The 19349-nt window shown below is 38.0% G+C and overlaps 3 protein-coding genes across 3 annotated transcripts in view; all 3 read left to right on the plus strand.

Annotated features, from left to right (window-relative positions):
- Nucleotides 1–2414, plus strand: part of LOC149278829 (protein-glutamine gamma-glutamyltransferase 6-like) — a 46299-nt gene extending 43885 nt beyond the window's left edge. The window contains exons 15-16 of the mRNA XM_089501709.1: nucleotides 1518–1651; nucleotides 2234–2414. Coding sequence (XP_089357835.1) covers nucleotides 1518–1651; nucleotides 2234–2414 — 315 coding nt within the window. The remainder of the gene's footprint in view (nucleotides 1–1517; nucleotides 1652–2233) is intronic.
- A 3628-nt stretch (nucleotides 2415–6042) lies between these two features.
- On the plus strand, nucleotides 6043–15494 carry LOC149278830 (protein-glutamine gamma-glutamyltransferase 6-like). The gene is made up of 11 exons (XM_089501710.1): nucleotides 6043–6049; nucleotides 8033–8209; nucleotides 9010–9252; nucleotides 9394–9512; nucleotides 10523–10633; nucleotides 11061–11232; nucleotides 11779–11911; nucleotides 12962–13065; nucleotides 13144–13389; nucleotides 13630–13974; nucleotides 15484–15494. The coding sequence occupies exons 1-11, from the start codon at nucleotides 6043–6045 to the stop codon at nucleotides 15492–15494; spliced, it is 1668 nt and encodes a 555-aa protein (XP_089357836.1).
- Nucleotides 15495–16025: 531 nt separating this feature from the next.
- Nucleotides 16026–19349, plus strand: part of LOC149278831 (protein-glutamine gamma-glutamyltransferase E-like) — a 51801-nt gene continuing 48477 nt past the window's right edge. Inside the window, exon 1 of the mRNA XM_089501711.1 lies at nucleotides 16026–16074. Coding sequence (XP_089357837.1) covers nucleotides 16026–16074 — 49 coding nt within the window. The remainder of the gene's footprint in view (nucleotides 16075–19349) is intronic.

Genomic DNA, 19349 nt, shown 5'->3' on the forward strand with positions numbered 1-19349 from the left:
AGATCCCACTGGTCTCCCTGTTCGATCAGTTAATAAATGATAGAACAGGGAGACCAGCGGGATCTGCCGGACAATTACGGCACCAGGAGTATAACAGTCTGTACGAGCGACCCTATTGGTCACCAGCAGGGGGCTCGTCTGCCATCAACCAATGGCAGACGAGCCCCCTGCTGACGACCAATAGAGTTGCTCATACGGACATTTAAACTCCTGGCGCCAGAGCGGCTTTAACCCCGTTTTAACCCCTTAACCGGGGAAAACGAAGAAAACCCGAACACGAAGAATGTCCGCGAATATTCGCCCGAAGAGAAGACAGGAAAGGGCGAATATTCGCGGAATACGAAGTTGTTTTTTTTGCCGAAGACGAGCACGAAGACGAACACGAAGAGCCCCCTGGTGCCCAAGTCTAGTTGTAATCGTAAACATGATATTGTATATTATTTGAATGCTTACATGTCACAGGCAGCTATTTACATTCCTGCAAACCATAAGGCCAGTTATTAACCCCTTAAAGACAATGGGCGGTCCCTAAACCCATTGAAAACAATGCATTTTGAGCCCGTACGGGCTTTGTCATTAAGGGGTTAAAATGAATCTTTGGTAGGTAAATAATTTTAACAGGAAGGACAAGGAAACTGATCTTGATCATGATTATGTTGAGTTTGTCTCAATACTGAAATTGTCAGTGACATGATTATTAAAGTGTATAATAAATAACGTTTAGCCTCATCCATATTACAACCTTCACCGCTTAAGATGTTAGGGAAGCGGATCATTTATACTACTTCTTTTCTCTGCAAGCATGCGTCACTTACTGACATGATTAATAAAACACTATTGCACAAGCAAACTCTCAGAAAAGGTTCAATAAGATTACGGATCAACAGTAATTTTTCTGCAATGTCATAAAAGTTATGCAATCACCGCAGCAGACAATGGAATGAATGTCCCTGCTGATCTGTCCATTTTGCATTTAAACTGTACTATACAAAATCTCTGATGTATCTGCCGGGTTAAGTTTATAATGCACTTGCAGGCTACACTTTAAAACCAATATCATCAATTTAAATCAACTTAACTTTGATAGCAAAATGTAATTCGTATTCAGGCAAACACTCACAAATGAGCATCACTTATTTAATCAGATGTGATTAAGGCAGCTCTGGCACAAACCAAACCAGACCCTCTCTACCCGACTACTGGAAGACTTTGCATGCATTCACACAGACACGTGGGCGATCTACCAAATGCAACAATGTAAAAGGTAGAAATTGCTAGTTCTTATGTGGATTCACAGGTCATTACACTTTCAAGTGATAAATGAAATGTATGCAACTTAATTGTTCTGCTTTTATTCAATTTTGGGGCTGTCATGTATACTGTATATTGTCACAGTTATAGGTACCATCCATGCCTAGGAACAGACATGAACAGATTAATTACTTCTAGATTGAGGCACGTTGCTCTTAGACTAAGGCAAGTTATTTGAATAATGTGATATGTTCTCTCTTCTGGAGATCCTCGGTTATCCTGTGGTGGATGAGCCTTTGGAATTGATGATCAACTTTAAAAATCCTCTCTCTGAGTGGCTAAAAGATGGGGTCCTTGTATTAGAAGGAAGCGGCTTGGTCGAGAAACAGATCAAGAAAAAGTAAGATCATGAGATGTTTTGCAAACTTCTTAAGTTATGTAGGTTTGATCTGGGGAAAGTAGAGAACCAGACTGGCCTATTGTCAATGAGAATATTAAATTATCTTTTCCTAGCGATAGCAAGATCCTTTTTTTTCCCAAACTGGAGCCCCCATATTTAAAGGAGCTCAAACTGTGGCAACAAAACTTTTGGATAGATTGACTACTTAAACTGTTCACCGTGTTTCCTGGCATTCCTTTATAGTTTTTTAAACATGGGATCATCCCAGCTTTTTTAACATCTTCTTCCTTTCCACAAGCCCTCATCCAGTCCCCATCTCTTGTATAAACTCACATCTAACTGTCTGATGCAATTATGAAGATTTCAGAGGTAGGGTATTTAATAATACCATCTGTTCTTTAGATAAACCCAATTTTCAACAACACCAACACCAAAAAAAAATCAACTATGTAGTAGCCTATAGTTGGAATGTCTCAGCTCTTCATACTTCATCTTCAAGTTCACCTGCTATGATATTGAAATATTATATTATTTGGTTGTCATATCAAAATAATTATGGGGAAATGCTTCTTGTCGTTATAGGGTACCAAAGTTGGAGCCTAAAGGGAATGGTAGCATCAGACTGGAAATTACACCTTATCGAAGTGGTGCCAAGCAGTTGGTAGTGGATTTTGCTTCCAAACGTTTTCCTGTCATTAAAGGATTCCAAACTGTATATGTGGAAAATGTTGTTGTTCCAGATGCCATGGAGATGGCTGTTTAGACTAAAGTGCTGTAGGCTTAAATGTTCAACTTGTTTTAATATATATGCCTAGTTATAGGTATTTCACTAGTATCACTAAAACTGTAAAAAAATACAGTGTCGCTTACTGTTTCAGCAATGAGTAAACACAAAATACAATGCTTGTAACATATTTTTGCATGTGTTAAGGTCTGTTACAAAATAATAAAAGCAGGAAGGCAGGAAGTGTCAGACTTAAATTATTATATTACTTCACCCAATCCACTAGACATTTTGCCTTGTAATAAACAGAGCACCTCAGCCTTAATAACCCAGAGGTAATTAATATAGGGAAAAGGATTTCATCAGTGTAAGCAGGACCCTTTGGGTACCAGGAAGGAGGACAGCAAAAATCAGTGTGGGAAGCAAAATCACAAATTACATTTAAGCATCCAGCTTTGATCGGTGATGTTCTTGAGCCCTCGTCCTCTGTGGCTCTCTATATCCTTCTCCTTGTGGGAGGAAAGGGGAGTTGGTCCAGTGTGGGTATGGGAAAGGTCTTAATAGTTAGAGGTTGGCATAAATGTAATGTGAAGTGAGCATACCAAACAATGTCATGGGATTTGGGGTGAGGTAAAGGCACAGGATGAGCTCTTTGTCTTCTATATGATGTTTAAATAGCTGTCTAACCTCTCCTCCTATAGAGTGGTGAATGGAGGGTGTGTGGTATAAAGGGGGAAAAGGAATCCCCTCCTTTCTTTCTAACATTTTTTTTTCAAAAAATATCATATGTATTGGGGGTTGAACAAATTTTACAAGTTTCAAAGATATAGGTTTTATTATTGGACTTGCATGTCCTCATCTGAAACTCTCAAAATGTAAAGTCACAGGCACTCACAAAATTGTTTTGCAAGTATTAGCATGCAAGGCCATGTGATTGAAGTCCCAACTTTTTAGTCAGTAGACCTACATTTTATTCAAGTTCTTTACTTTGCAACTAAATCTACTTAGCAGCCTCCAATGTTGTTAGGATAATTTAGGATAAAACGGTCTCTTCCGTTTGGTTTGAGCTTTCTGAGGGTTAATTGCCTGAAATATATAATGTCTACCCTATTACTTATTACAGATATTTAAACTTTCTACCGTTATCCTTCCTTCCATGCAATGGTCTGTAATGTCACCGTGCAAGTTATTACATCAATGACCTCAATGGTGAAAGTGGAGTAGTTCCTCTTCTCATACAAAAGAAATTCCTAGCACAACCTTAGCACAGAGGATGTTACCTAAGCGCTATTATCTAGCAACTGCCATATAAAAAGGTTTACTTATAGTTCTGTGCAATTTAAAAAGTATTGTAACAGTTTGCAGGGTAGCAAAAGCAATATATCTTATTACATCTAAGAGAAAAGTATGTTTTATGATAAATACTAGAAAATAAATGGCAGATATAGGTATAATTCTACTTTTTAGTTGTATTGTGGGAGGGATTACACCAAGCATAATGGTACCCATAAAGTTTAAAGTAATTAATGCTTCTTTCATTAGGCAAGAATGCACTTCCCTCTTGTGTCTGGGTTCTATAACGAACCCAGAGGCACCCTGATTATACCCTCAATACAGAAGGCTGATAGAATGGCTAAGTTGTCTCTGCATGCAAATTGAAGGCGGCAAGACAGAAAGTATTTTTTTTCAGACAGAAACACTATACTTTGGTATATAGAGTAGAAGGAATAATCTAAATTATTTGGAAAAAAAAATGTATTTGTATTAAACTAAATAGTAAAATAGTTCTTAGTTATCATCAGTCATCAAGACTGACATAATAGCAAAGCAGCATACTGGGAATTGCCACTTCACGACCATACCTGGGAACTACCAGGGGTCTCTCTCTGCTGCTCCTTATGAGAGGTGGGAGAGGGTGGGTTCAAGGTAGGGGTAGCCTTGATAAACTTGAAAGTAATCAGCGAGTGGGCATAACTGGAGTGAGCAGGACCAAACACCATCCCCTCATCTGAACATCAATTGATTCTCATGAACCGTGGCCATCACCTCAACTTCCTGGAGAGTTCTGAGGTATGGTGTGGGCTGAACACTCAACCAGTGAGCTGACACTTAGAACAATGACTAGATTAGCTGTGCTCACCCATAGTTCGTCATACTATACACTAACAGGGTGTAGCCTGTGAGTATTGCAAACAATACGTATGCTGTGTTTATGTGTATCTTATCAGAAAGTTCCTTTGTCTCCACTACTAGTCACTACCCAGATAAAATGAATAATACGCAGTGTACATGTTTTCTTTGTATATAATTACTTTTGTAAAATCATTACAATTTAAAAAGATTGATGTATTAAAAGCAATAAGGTCCAGGAAACGGTACTGCTCTTGCGTAGAAAACAGTGATCAGTTTCCAGTAAGAACCCTGGGCTAGATCTCTGGCTTAATCCAACCAAAAACATACAAGATTCCATTTGGGTTATTTCTAAATGTGCAAGTGTTCTTATCACCTTTTTATCCAATGCAATTTTTTATATTTGTGAACCCCCGAGGTGAGTGGTTCTGCAGTGAAGAAAAAATAAAAAAGACGCTAGTGTCAACGTGCCATAAAGGTGGGGTGGACACCAGGTCTTCATTTTCTTTGGGGGTATGCGGCCCATTCCCTCAAGAGAGTTACCCAACTCCCCTCCTCACTAGAAAAGCCGGACCTTTTTAGGGGACCCGGTTCCACCTTGGCTTTCAAGTGTCAAAAACAATGGTCGATACGTGTTTATTGAAGGCCCAGCCCTGTATACACCACACACCGAGCCAAAAGGCTGGGGTAGTGTATACAAAAGTGCATGTAGGTGTCCGAGGTGGAAAAAGTGCTTACCTGCGTGTGACACAAAACATGTGCACTTAACCTCACACATTCACCCTGTGCACAGCGCCCAGTCTCGGACCAAAGACTGGGAACTAATTACAACCTCTGGGCTTCATGCTTTCCTAGGCCTAAGGCCAGAGGACCAAGCTTTCCCTCTCTCACAGGTACTCACTTGATCTTAGCCAAAAGACTGATAAGCGATTTTTATCCAATTATTATGATAACACCACTTTTTAAACTAGAAATAAACCTCTCTTTAGGCCTATGTAATTTGTTAATTTGATAAAGGCTGAACACAAAATTGTTATGGGAATTTTTTTCATTGTCCCAAATCTACATGAATATATGCAGCACTACAGACACGCATTCCAGAGGGTTAATTTCATGTGCACCCTGTGGCCAACACAGGCTAAGTGTGCTAGGTAACCATGCAATTTTCAGCATCAATTTGTGTTTATAATCAAGTAATGGTAACGTTCTTTAATAGTTGTCGTTAAAAGTTGAGAAATCAGAGGTTTCTGTGGAATTTGTTTTGGCAATGTAACATATGCATTGCGTTTATTAGATATAACACACACAATAGATTCAAGGAAATGTGCCCTTGATTACCCTTCATGCTTCACAACTTCTTCTTTTTACCTTCAGTTACCATCAGGAAATCGTACATAAAATATTTTAAAACCACAAAATGATTTAGATCCACACCTCCCTTATTCGCAGCCAATTATTCATGATGCACACATATTTGCGTAATAGTATTTAAGTCTTAAAACACAATAACTTGGAGGAATACAATCAAGTGGTCATCATGGCAAGTGAGTATTGCGTAAGAGTAGATACTTAACCTATGATGTTGAGATGCCGTCTGCATTACAAAGCAGGATTTGTTGTATCTGAAACAAGTCGGTCCAGTATCTAGGCATTTAAAGATTTTACATGTGCGACTACACAGCCTTCAGCAATTATTTTGACATTAAGTATACATATGACTAATGCAAATGTGCACATTGAATTTCTCTGACATAACCATGTCCAACTTTGGGTGGAAAAATGAGCATAGGATTTCCAAGAGCACAGCAAAAACACTGTTTTCCTGAATTAAGGAGTCATTATTTATATGAAATGTACTTGATATAATGTATTGTAAACATAAATTCAATTTCAATTTTAATACATTTTTTCTGTTATGTAGCTTGAATTTAAGATACTTTAATGTTCTATTACTTATTTTCAATGATCATTTAGTGAATTTTTTGAAAAAAGGAAAGTCTCACACATGGTAGAATCAAGGCCAGGTTGGCAAAGGAACAATTACACTTGGGCAAAATTCTTTAAACTGGCCAAACCAGTTATGAGAGGTGTGAGAGCATGTGTACACTTACATAGATGCCAGGAGCAAGGGGGCTACTTTGTTTGTCAGGGTGAAAAGTTGCCAACCATCTGCTGTGTGGCATAGCATTTTTAATCATCCTATGCTTATTTGAGCTTCTTTTTGTGATGTCTATTTGAGAAAAGATCTTTTCCTGCATTAATTCTCCTCCCTGGTCCCTTGTAGCCTCTTACGAGTGTCCAACAAGGAAAATGTCTCATTTCCAACCCATTAGGCGCGTTGGGAAAGTATCATCTTCTAGATACTTTGAGATGGGGCAATAGTCACAACCTGTGACTCTTGCACTTATCTCACTGAGCCACAAAACAGTGTGATTTTTGCAAATAACAATAACAGTTTAACTATTTTTTCGAGCATTGTTCTAACCTTCCAGCTGACAAATGTTAACATCCTGATCACTAAAACCATGGAGATATTAACTTTCAAATATACTCAACTTTATGTTCTGCTAAATGTCAGTCCTACTACAATCCAAAAATAATTTGTACCAGGGCAATCTACTTTACTGTGTAGTTTATTTATGCATAGAGTGGACTTTTTAGACCATACATGCTTGTTAACCGATGTATCTGGCTTTCTAAGAATCAAGGAAACTGTATCAACACAAGGGAGGGAGGTATCTGTATAAATTAATTATAATAATAATAAAACATTGTTACAAAGGCATTGCAACATTTAACAGGGCCATAGATTGCAACATAGTTGAGGTTACTGCATATTTTAATATTGTGTCAATTATTTAAATTACTTGACACTGGTAGACAGGGTTTCTGTAGTTCACAGATGATGGGCATTATTGAATCTTAGTTATTCAAAGTTAATAAGAGGAATCTGGTATGAATCCAGCTTTTTCATCATATTTAAAATGCATGCCGTTATTATGAAATGGAAACTGTACATTTTGCAGTGACAAGTCATAATTTTACTTAAAAAAAAAATAAATAGTTTTTAATGTGGCCCATATGCACAGCTCTTTTGATAAAATACGCATGTACAATGAATATTTTCATAAATAATGATGAACACAAAGTGGCTAGTCCAATGTATAGATCCGTTTTGCAAATCCATGCAATGCTGCTTGGTGATTATGTATATCTAACAATATCTGGGGATGTTGGTGCACCAGGGATCCAGATGATGCTTTTTGCTTTGATGCATAGGTATGTATCTAAAATTTTATATTTTTCTCCTTATACATTAATTCTTGCAACCATTCTGAAATTGTACATATTTCTAGTGTTCCAGCCTCTAATGTATGTCTATCGCTGTCTGACTAGTCCTGTCTATTTAAGTATTGCTAGTTGCTCATGTTCAGCAATATCAAGTATATACCTAGACAGAAAGAGATAATTGACTGATTTTAATTTTTGAAATTTGGGTTCTGAAACCGATTTTATCCTTTTTCTAGATTGGCTGCAACTAAAAAGCGTGAATCTTAACTTGGTGGAAAACAAGGCTGCGCATCACACTAGTGATTACATGAGCGACGAGCTCATCCTGAGAAGGAAGCAGGCGTTTCAGATCAACCTGAACTTTAACAGGGCTCTGGAATCTGAAGATGGCATCGCCTTCATAGTAGAACGAGGTGACCTAATTTATATGCAAAATCTCTGAAACAGCATCAAAAGTTATTAAATAATGCTTCTTTTGTCATTTTAAAGATGGCGGGCAAGTTGTGGTTGAAGTAAGACACATTGACCATAATGACACTGCACCCCATATTGTCTCTGCTCTTATCCCCAAATACTTCCCTAACCAGCCTTTTTTTCTCTGCCATGACTCATCTCTCCACAACCATTCTTACTTCTTCCCACTTGCATCTCCAGTAAAACCTGCATGCTGTTTCCTCATCCTTTCAGATTACAGATAATTTACTTCTAACATTTTCTGTAATCCAGCCATCGTTGCCCATGCAGTCGCTCTCCTTCCTTCTACCTCCAAATATATTATAAATATGGAAGTACAGGGCCCTCTTCACCTATATCATTATCATTCTGTGTAGTCATGTTCATTTTGTATATTGTTAATGTTATCGTTTTGCATTCTTCCACAATGTAATAGCGCTACAGAATCTGCTGCCACTATATGAATAAAATGGAATAATAATAATAATAATAAAAGTTGGGTTGAATAAACCATAAAGCACAAAAGACAGTGACTTACAATGCACTACCAAAAACCAAACCTTTACCAAATACAGTTTAATTTTCATCCATCCCATCCATCACCCTACATGACACATTGTTTGGGCATTTCCATCAAATTTTCTTAACTTTTCTAAACCATGGGCAGCATAAATGTTCATGTCCAGTGTGCTTCAAATGTAAAATTTGCACCCCCACAAATGCAAGCTGGTACATCTAATTATTATGTGATTCCTTTAAGGAAATTCACCCCAGGTGGAAAACAGAACAAAGGCTAAGTTTTTCCTGTCTTCGTCTGTGGATACTGTTGACCTGTGGAGTGCCACAGCTGATTCAACTGGTTCAAGTTCCTTGCTGTTAACTTTCATAAGCCCAGTGAATGTCCCCATCGGTCGGTACAAGCTCAGGGTGCAGCTTTTCTCAGAAAACATTTCATCTCATCTAATTGGAGAATTTATACTACTCTTCAATCCATGGGAATCTGGTAATTAAATTTGTAACCCCTGTCCCTTTATGCTATCAATCAAATGCACGTTTGAACGGTTTTCAAAATATTATTTTCCTAGATATTAGATCATAAGATTATAAGTAAATTAATACAATACGTAACAACTTTTTGTTTAAGAGGATGATGTTTACCTGGATAATGAAGAAGAAAGAATAGAATACATATTAAGTGACAATACCATCTTGTATTATGGAGACGATACTTACATTGGAGAGCAAGGATGGAACCTGGGACAAGTGAGTACATTATGTTGGAATAAATACATAATCATTACTAGTTTACAGTTTCATTAACTTATTTAGTTATATGTAAAAATGGTAGGAATCACAGAAATATTCTGAATCGCAGTAGATACCGGTAGTTATAAGTTATAAAAAAAAAACCAGAGGGTAAAATGCAAAACTGTGGGTGTTCGAATGGTTTTTCAGAATGTGATGGTTGCATAAAAAGTGGCATACCTCATGTAAACATATTTGTTGAGTTTTTGTACCAAAAGAAAAATTAGAAATGTATCCACCATATCCAAAGAGATGAAAATCCCTGTCCCTCCCAGACAAAGTTGCAACTGCACTGAGCAATTTGGCTTTTGAGGAATGGGGATTTTAGTCCCCCTGGCAAAGGGATGGCCAAGGTACAGAACAGAGCAGCTTGGCCTGAGGAGACCAATGGCTTTGGTGCCAGGATTTTGAAGTCCGTAAGAGCTAAATTATGGTTATGGCTGGGATTGATGGGTCCAACAACCGGTGGAGTTTTTCTTAATTTTTTTTTCACTCTGGCCAGCCAGTATCTACAGGGGAAGAGATAATCATAGGCATAGAAGAGTGCTGACGCCATCTTAACTTGCCAGTAGCAGCCACAGACTGATTGGAGTTAGGAGAGTGAGGCAGTGACAGGGTTGATGTTGAAGCTGAAATTGAGACTCATCTACCATACTGTAAGTGTCTGAAGTGTAGTGCAAAAAATTACTTGGCGTGGTTTATTTCTAATATTAGGGGGGGAATCTTGTCTCTGTCAGATGTGTTTGTCTGCCTATGTCTACCATGTGCCCTGCCCTGCATCTGCAACTTAATCTCCCTCCTAACTCTGGGGTATCATTTTTTTTTTCTAATATTAGTGGAAATTTAGTTCTGTATAATCCTGTAAAATATGCATGTGTCTGACATTGTCTACTTCATTAATAATACATTTTTTTTACATATTGCATTCTTTAAAATAGCATTTTCAATTTACATATTCTCTTTTCTAGTTTGAAGAAGGAATCTTGGATATTTGCTTAACGCTACTGGAAAAGAACTCCTTAGTGGACAATTCACTCCTCCATGATCCAAAGCATGTGGGGAGAATATGTAGTGCAATGGTAAAGAAAACTCGACTTTGGACTGTATATAACAAGGTTTTGCAGAAGAGTTTCAGTCTAAACTGTATGCATTATTAAGGGCCAGCAGCCCAGTCCCAGCTTCACCTGCAGAAATGTATCTGCTAGTTATGAGCTACTGCTCAATGTGTGCAGTAAAAGAAACTCACCACCCGAGATCCTTCTCCCTGCAGAAGAACCTCACTTGGGTTTAATTCATTCAGAAATTGGTAATCTGAAACTGCAAGTCTTCTTCAAAAACCCACTTAAGTGAACCAACCAATTGGTGTTATTCTTAACTTGCTGATTCTAAATATCAGGCATTCTTCATGCCACACAGGTGACCTTCAAAATTATACATGTATGGTGTGCAGTAAACGGTCTACATGGTCAAGAAAATGTAATAATGAAAACCTTTTTCTCATTTTAGATTAATAGTAATGATGACAATGGTGTTGTTGTTGGCAACTGGAGTGGGCAATATGATGGAGGCGTAAATCCAGTAAACTGGACAGGAAGTGTTCAGATTATGAAGAAATGGATAACATCTGGACCAGTGCGTTACGGGCAGTGTTGGGTCTTTGCAGGGGTGCTTTGTACAGGTACTTATGGATGATGCATCTTTAAATGCAAGTTTTATGGAAAACAATATTTCTCTCTTTGATCATAAAATCTAGTTCTGCACACAGTAACCTAGTTTTGTCTAATTTTGTTCCGAAGAACTTACTTTATTTCCAGACTTGAGGCTGCCATTGTCATGATTCATATATTTTGAGTGACTTTCCATGTTCAGACATCACACTGAGCTTATTCTTTATGGCTTGCTGAGTAGTCTGTTCCCCAAAGACTTTTGTTGGCAAGAATGTCTGGGTGATTGAGAATAAACCTTTATCAATTCCTACAGGCACTATGATAAGTAGTCGGGGTATATGTCTAGTAGATTGGGCTAAGATACCAGAGCTAAAACATATACAAGGGGCTAATACATAGCTGCCTCAAACATATTACGGAAACACTAAACATTTAAAAAAAGGAACATGTTTTTGATAATAAAATCTATCAGATACTAGTAATAAAAAAAAGTTATTCTCTTTCTAGATATAGATAACATATTTTCCTCTCCCAATCATTCCTTTGTTTTCTTTTAGTACTGAGATGTTTGGGAATTCCAACTCGTATTGTTACAAATTTTTCCTCTGCTCATGACACCAATGCCAACCTTAGCATTGACTCGTACTTCGATGAAGAAGGGAACAGTCTGAGGGGAAATGACAGCATTTGGTAAGAAAAGTAATAATAGTGTTTTTATGTGGTGGTAGTAGGACTGAATGCAATTAACATACTGATATAATACACCATATTATACATTGTATAATACCTTTTAAACAGGATGAGATTTGTACAAAATGTTTTAATGGCTGTAGGCCTGTGGGTCTCCAGCTGGACCACAATGGGGAAGATAACTTATGCTATATGGACACTTTTGTGACATTGCATTCCAAATACATAGATATTAATATGCAGCCCCCTTTGCAGCTACAACAGCTTCCACTCTTCTGGAAAGGCATTTCACACGATTTCAGAGTGTTTGTGTGGGAGTTTTTGTCCATTCATTCAGTAGAGCACTTGTGAGGTCAGGCATCTCCATTCCAGTTCATCCCAAAGGTGTTGGATGGGGTTTAGGTCAGGGCTCTGTGGGGGGCCAGTCAGGTTCTTCCACACCAAACTCATCCAACCATGTCTTTATGGACCTTGCTATGTGCACCAGTGCACAGTCATGCGGCAATAGAAAAGGTCCTTCCCCAAACTGTTCCCACAATGTTGGAAGCATAGCATTGTTCAAAATGCCTTTGTATACTGAAGCATTTAGATTTCCCTTCTCTGGAAGTAAGGGGCCCAACCCCTGAAAAACAGCCACATACCGTTATCCCTCCTCCACCAAACTTTACAGTTGGCACAATGCAGTCAGGCAGGTAACGTTCTCCTGGCACTTGCCAAACCCAGACTCAGTCTGCCAAACAGAGAAGCGTTATTCTTCACTCCACAGAGCACGTTTCCACTGCTCCAGAGTCCAGTGGCAGTGCGCTTTACACCACTCGATCTGGCGTTTGGTGTTATACTTGGCACTGAGTACTACCAGCCCTGTAAACAGATACAATAAGTGATTTAAAAATATCACACTTGTGAACATACAATAATATTCAATATTTCTCTATACATCATAGATAATTTGTTGGGTGCAGTGTTGACTATTAAAATATGGTTTTCATTTAATATATGTTCAGGAATGGCAAAAATAAGAATATAATGATACTGTGTGATTACTTGTAGGAATTTTCACGTCTGGAACGAGGTTTGGCTTACTAGAAAAGATCTTGGCCACTCTTATGACGGATGGCAAGCTTTAGATGCTACACCACAAGAGAGAAGTGACGGTAAGCTTAAGTACTGTAATTTGGGATTGGAAAAGAGGTAAAGGGGGATACTTGCTCTAACTATATCTTACATTCTAGGAGTTTTTAGGCTTGGGCCTACATCTGTTAAAGCTGTTAAGGAAGGAGAGATTTTGCTGAACTATGATGGTGCCTTTGTATTTTCTGAGGTTAATGCTGACGTTGCTGCATGGGTTTACAATGAGGACGAAAAAAAGTTTGAACAAATTCACACAGACAGTTATTCCATAGGGAAGTTTACAAGCACCAAAGCTGTTGGTACCGATGACCGTATAGACATCACAAATCATTACAAATATGAAGAAGGTAAGTGTTCAGAGAGAATTAGGTGTTGCACCGTGCAAGCATAAAAGCATTAAGTGCACTCACCTCATCAGGCGGTCGCTGGCCTTAAGCTGCCAAGGCAGCCCCATCATCCCTAGTCGGTACCAGAACTATGAGTATCTAATTACTAATTTGTTACTCCAATTGAATCAGAACTAAAGTTTTATTTTTATTCCTAGCTTGATCCTGGACGTTGACTCTATTGTAGTTTATTCCCTTCAGGAAGCGATAAAGAGAGAGAGGTTTATTATAAAGCATTTCTCCAGCTGTTTGGATGGACCACATTTAATGATGAAACAAGCAGAATGATTACTCCTGTCACATCAGGCATTGCTAGAAGACCAGCCCGAAAGCCAGCTATTAGACCCAAAGTATCTGGAAAATTCAAGAGCATTGATTCTCCTTTTGTTGGCGAGGATATCAAAATAATTTTGTCGATTTCAAACTCAACCTCATCTGACAAAGCCGTGAAGATTAAGTTAAATGTGACCGCTACCAGTTATACCAGAAAAATAATGAGAAAATTCATGAATGAATTCAGATCCCTTACTCTGCGTCCTATAGAAGGTGTGAACATTTTATAGTTTTTCTCTTAATGCAAATAATTACATAGCTGTTTTCTTAGTTTAAATTGTCTTCCTTTAACTATGAGAGATAGACATTAAAGTAAAATCTTTTAAAAAAATGTGTAATATTTATCTTTGCAAATCTTAAAATTAGCCTTTAGTTTCCATTGTTCACAATCCCTGCCCCAACAATCATGAATGTTCTTAACACATATGCTATATACTTTTTTGGAATACAACTAGGTTATCCCTAAAGCCAGTTCTTGAACCTACTGCCGCCACTATAGGTCTAGGGTTTCAGGACATGTTAACAAATGTCTAAGCTGCTCATTAATTAGCAAAAAATAATTTTGGTAGAAAGAATATGAAGTATAGGCATTCAGGTCACCAGCCTCAGTGTGCACAATGCATGGCCATCCGCAGTGTGCTTTTCGCAGATTCGCCTAAAAATGCATGGTTAAATGCCCTTTTATACTTTAATTGCACCCTCTGGTATGATAGTCAAATAAACATTAACTTGTATGTAATGTAACTCTTTCCTCTGAAGGCTTAATTACATGAAAACAACTCATGATAGATGAGAAGAAGGTTTTAAAGTTTGACATCAGTGTCACATGAAAATGAAGTGTTCCCAAATGAAACTATGAATAAGGCATCATTTTTAAGCAACATGAAAGCCAGAATGCTTGTAGTGCTACGGCCATTGGAAGGGATTTTGGGTGGGATTTGCTCACAAGGCTAACAACAATCCCCTTTTTCCTCAATATCCACTTTATTTCTTTTAAGAGCTAATGTCCGCTGTACCACGGCCTTTGAACAAAGCCCAGGAAGGAGGTACAATAGTCAGATCACCACTAATGGACATCTGTTTTGTCCTTTATGGGACTCAGCATGCGTTTGTGATTCTGGCTTTTATAAAGGTAGATAGATATAGATATATATGGAGCTCTACCACTAATATCATGATGCCATTTTACATAAGCAGATAAGGTTAAAATAATGAATTATATTTGAATTTGCAGAAAAAGAAATACCATTTCACATCCCTTACAGCCAGTATGCGAGAGCCCTTACTGATGACAATGTGGTTGAAGTGACAGCCTTGTGTGAAGTTGATATGGATGAAAAACTACTAATTTCTAAAAGCATCACATTGAAACGTCCAAGGATCAATATCAAAGTAAGAAAGGAACACTTAAAACAAGCCTCTTGATGAAAATGTGATATGATAATAAAGTGCAGTTAATGGTAGGGGTTTTCTTTTATATGCTGCAAGGGCGGTTTGTAGGTTGATCACAGGTCTCCTCATTTGGACCTACGGTGATCTCTCCATCTAGTCCCACTCCCACTCCATAACTCCAGTTATAGCATGCCCCATGCGGCTTGACAACTTAGTAGCCCACTTGCTGTGGCTGTTCTGCAATAAAAATGTCACACTTAACACCGTTTATAACCTTTCATTTTAATTCTTAACAGAACACATATAACGGCAACTTTTTTGTGGTTGCAGGTTTTGAATGAGGCTATAATAAACAATCAATTACATGTGGAAGTGACATTTACTAACCCTCTGTCTGAGGACCTTGTGGACTGCAAACTGCATGCTGAGGGCAGTGGTTTGATTAAAGAGCAGCTCATGAAGTTGTAAGTAGAAACATCACCTTTAAATTACAACACAAAAGTCTATTTTACAAAACCCGACCCATTATATATATATTTAGTTCCAAAAAGATCAAATCTATATCCTTGGCAGAGACATCTGTTGATCAAACCCAGAACATAATGTCTCCATGACCAATATATTATATGACTGCAAAATATATAGTACAAATAACATGTTACCACTATATAAATATAAGAATACAAATTTAACATCTATACTTCTGCCATGACTCCTCCTATGTACATTTAAAACTTTCTGCCTGCCAGACCATGCCCTCTAGTGTTTTAGGTGTAGCTTTTATTTAGTTATAAGTTTTTAGCCGTTGGTGTCTAGTGTTTAATGCTGAACCCTGCCACTGGGGTGAATGCATCGGGAACACATAACCGTGCATGAAGAACCAGCAGACACAGAAAAACCAGGTGATATTTTATAACACAAGTAAATATTCTGATAAAAAGGAACCAGTGAAGGAAACACTAATGCCTGGGGAAAAAAAAACATGACTACCACATAAAGCTTACACACTGTCCCCTTGAAACATCATTAAAATATTTGCTGGAATTTTCTAAACTAAGTAAATTATAATAACACTAAACTTGTCTGTAGTTTACGTAAGATGTTTGTATATGGATATAGAGTAATAGGAAATGTTAACTATTTTCTTGTTTTAGAACATCCTTGAAGCCAAAAGAGGAAACAAGCATCACGCTGGAGTTAATCCCCTACACAAAAGGATCAAAGCAACTACAGATTATGATTCAGTGCGGCAGATTCTTAACAATGAAAGGGTACAAGGTCATTAATGTCAAAGGATCCTAAATACCCAGAGTTGAACGATATTGATTATTAAATAAATAGTAATTTCTTGGTGTTGTTTTGTTTACTGTTGTTCTCTGGTTTTAGATATTGGTAAATATGTTTTGCTTACTGCATTTGCATTTTGACTCATTTAATTACTTATTCCTGCAATAAGCTGCATTTGTTGCATACTATTTAACTAAAACTCCACCAGACATACAGTGGTGTGATAAAGTGTTTGCCCCTTCCTGATTTTTTTGTATTTTTGCGTATTTGTCATACATAAATGTTTAAATCCATGTAAATAATTTTTTATAAGACAAAGACAACATGGGTAAACACAAAATGCAGATTTAAAATGATTATTTCGTTTATTTAAGGTTCACCACTGTTCCAGGTTTTCTGCTGGATCCCCAGAGCCTTAGAAATGTCTTTGTAGTCCTTTCTAAACTGATAGATGTCAATGACTTTGTTTCTCATCTGTTCTTGAATTTCTTTAGATCCTACTTCTTTAGGCCTACTTTACTTTGCAAGACCGGTTCTATTTAATTGGTGTTTAGATTCAACAGGGCTGGCAGTATTCATGCCTGGGTGTGAAATTGAACCCAGTTATCAATTTGTAAATTGGTTAATTTAATAACTAGGTTGGGTTGGATAGCTTGTATTTTCTCCCATACATGAAATAATGATTTAACCACACAATGCATTTGTGACAAAGACTGTACATGTACGCTGCTTTCAAATACCTGCTTTGGCCGCTAACGGCGGCTTTACAGCATCCACGGAACACAGACACCCAAATACACACGCACCGGGACAGGCTCTGCCACACCTACACATAAATACACACACCAGGACAGGCTCTGCCACACCAACACCAGGACAGGCTCTGCCACATTGACACCCGTTGACCCTCCCTTTTGTGTTTTTGCCCCCTTGTGTATCGCCCCCAGCTAGCACTATGTGTATTTATGCCCCCAGCCTGCCTCTCACTTTAGTATTTATGTAATGCCCCAGCTGCCTCCCTTGTGTATTGATGCCGCCGGCCCAGATAAAATACTGCCTTGCTACTGACTAGTTGGTTCCCTTCCATAAGTCTATACATCCTCCATACTGCAGGGCAGCATTTTATCTGGGCTGGTCAGCAATATGTAAAAGTTAATGCCCCCATACCCTTGCATATTGCCTCCCTTTAGTATCATGTCAGCCCTGGCACCCAGATTGGAAGCAGGACCTGCCCAACACCCAGATTGGAAGCATAGGACTTGCCATCCTAGCCTCAAACAGCCTCCCTGTAACATGCCCCCCCTTACACATCCATGCTATTATACACATATTCATTCATTTACTCATTCACAAACATTCATTGACTCATTCATTTACTCATTAACATATACTCATTCACTCATTCATATACTCATTTACAGATACTCATTCATCCCCTCATTCACAGATACCTCAATAATGCACACTTGTTCAGTCTCTCCAGCTGTCAAGACCTCACAAGAGCAAGTACAGAGGGGTTACCACAAGGTTCAAACCATTAATAAGCCTCAAGAATAGAAAAGACCAGATGAGACTTTGCTAAAAAAAAACATCTAAAAAAGCCAGCCCAATTCTGAAACTGCATTCTTTAGACATATGAAACGAAGATCAACCTGTACCAGAATAACAGGAAAAAACAGGACATTTTCAGTGTCCAAATATTTCTGGGCCTAACTGTAAAAGACAAATGTAAGATAACCAATAGCTTTTTATTGGGAAATATGACAATTCATCCTCATACCCTATGATGTTAAATCTATAATAACATCCTGACATCTGTACTATTAATAAAAATGTTTTGTTGATTAATGTTATAATGTTTTACAATTCTGAGTGTAAATCTGTATCCAATAGCATATAATCGTACCTGGGAACACTGCAGGGTTGGTGGTAAACCTTCAATGTTCTTTTTCTGATTCCTTTGCTACTGACTGTCAGCAGTCAGGGATAGATGCTAGCACTTCCTTCTGTTGGGTTAAGCAAAATATGGTTCTTGCACATACTGAAATTGCTGCATAGTATATGCCAGGGCTTTGTTCTGAACACCCTTCTCTTCTCTCTGTACACTCTTAAATATCACATAATATGTATATGACACTTAAATATATCTTTTCATATCCTCACTTTTGTATGCCATTCAACAGAAGGGTACACCACACATTACAGCTATCACTTCATGCATGGTTCAGCAATAATTAATCTTATGGGAGCTGCTTTTCTATTGTATGAATGCCTATTGTACCTCTTATACAACTGCACTTGTATTTCTTACAATTGCAATATTATAATGTGAAACTCTATGTGCTGTATAATTATATACACATAGACACTCACTGATTTTTTATGCCACAACTCATCCCTATGCATATATGTAAAACTTCCCTAGGGCCTCTCCGTCCCTCTAGTGTTTCTATGTGAAACACTTGTAAGGCTGCATAAGCATAACTTTCTGGCTCTTGCTACTCAGAGCCACCCTTGCGGCATGAGTGTGGGAAGTCCCGCTGACATTGGTGGGCTCCCCTGTTGAAGTTGTGAGACACACACCATTGTTGGAGGGGAAGTGGGCAGGGAGTGGGCATGCTGCAACACTGTTCCTGCTACCCAGAGTAGCACTGAACACAACTCACAGAACTTCTGAAAATGATAGCACTGAATAAATCAGTGAATAATAATAATAATAATTCAGATGATCAGAAATAAGGCTTTAATTCATTTACAGTTACAAAAAGAAAGTACACCGTCTTTGAATTATATGGTTTTACATATCAGGACATAATAACAATCATCTGTTTCTTAGTAGGTCTAAAAATTAGGTAACTACAACCTCAGATGAACAACACTTATATTACACTGTCATGATTTATTCAACA

The sequence above is a fragment of the Sceloporus occidentalis genome, unplaced genomic scaffold, assembly GCF_023333645.1.
Source record: "Sceloporus occidentalis isolate IW3139 unplaced genomic scaffold, rSceOcc1.0.p SCAF_179, whole genome shotgun sequence".
Classification (NCBI taxonomy): domain Eukaryota; kingdom Metazoa; phylum Chordata; class Lepidosauria; order Squamata; family Phrynosomatidae; genus Sceloporus; species Sceloporus occidentalis.

Bases quoted from the DNA above. Each gene is read 5' to 3' on its own strand.
- LOC149278830 (XM_089501710.1), top strand. The intron at 9,253-9,393 runs GTAATTAAATTT...TTTTTGTTTAAG, and splicing joins CTTCAATCCATGGGAATCTG to AGGATGATGTTTACCTGGAT. The intron at 13,390-13,629 runs GTAAGTGTTCAG...TATTCCCTTCAG, and splicing joins TCATTACAAATATGAAGAAG to GAAGCGATAAAGAGAGAGAG.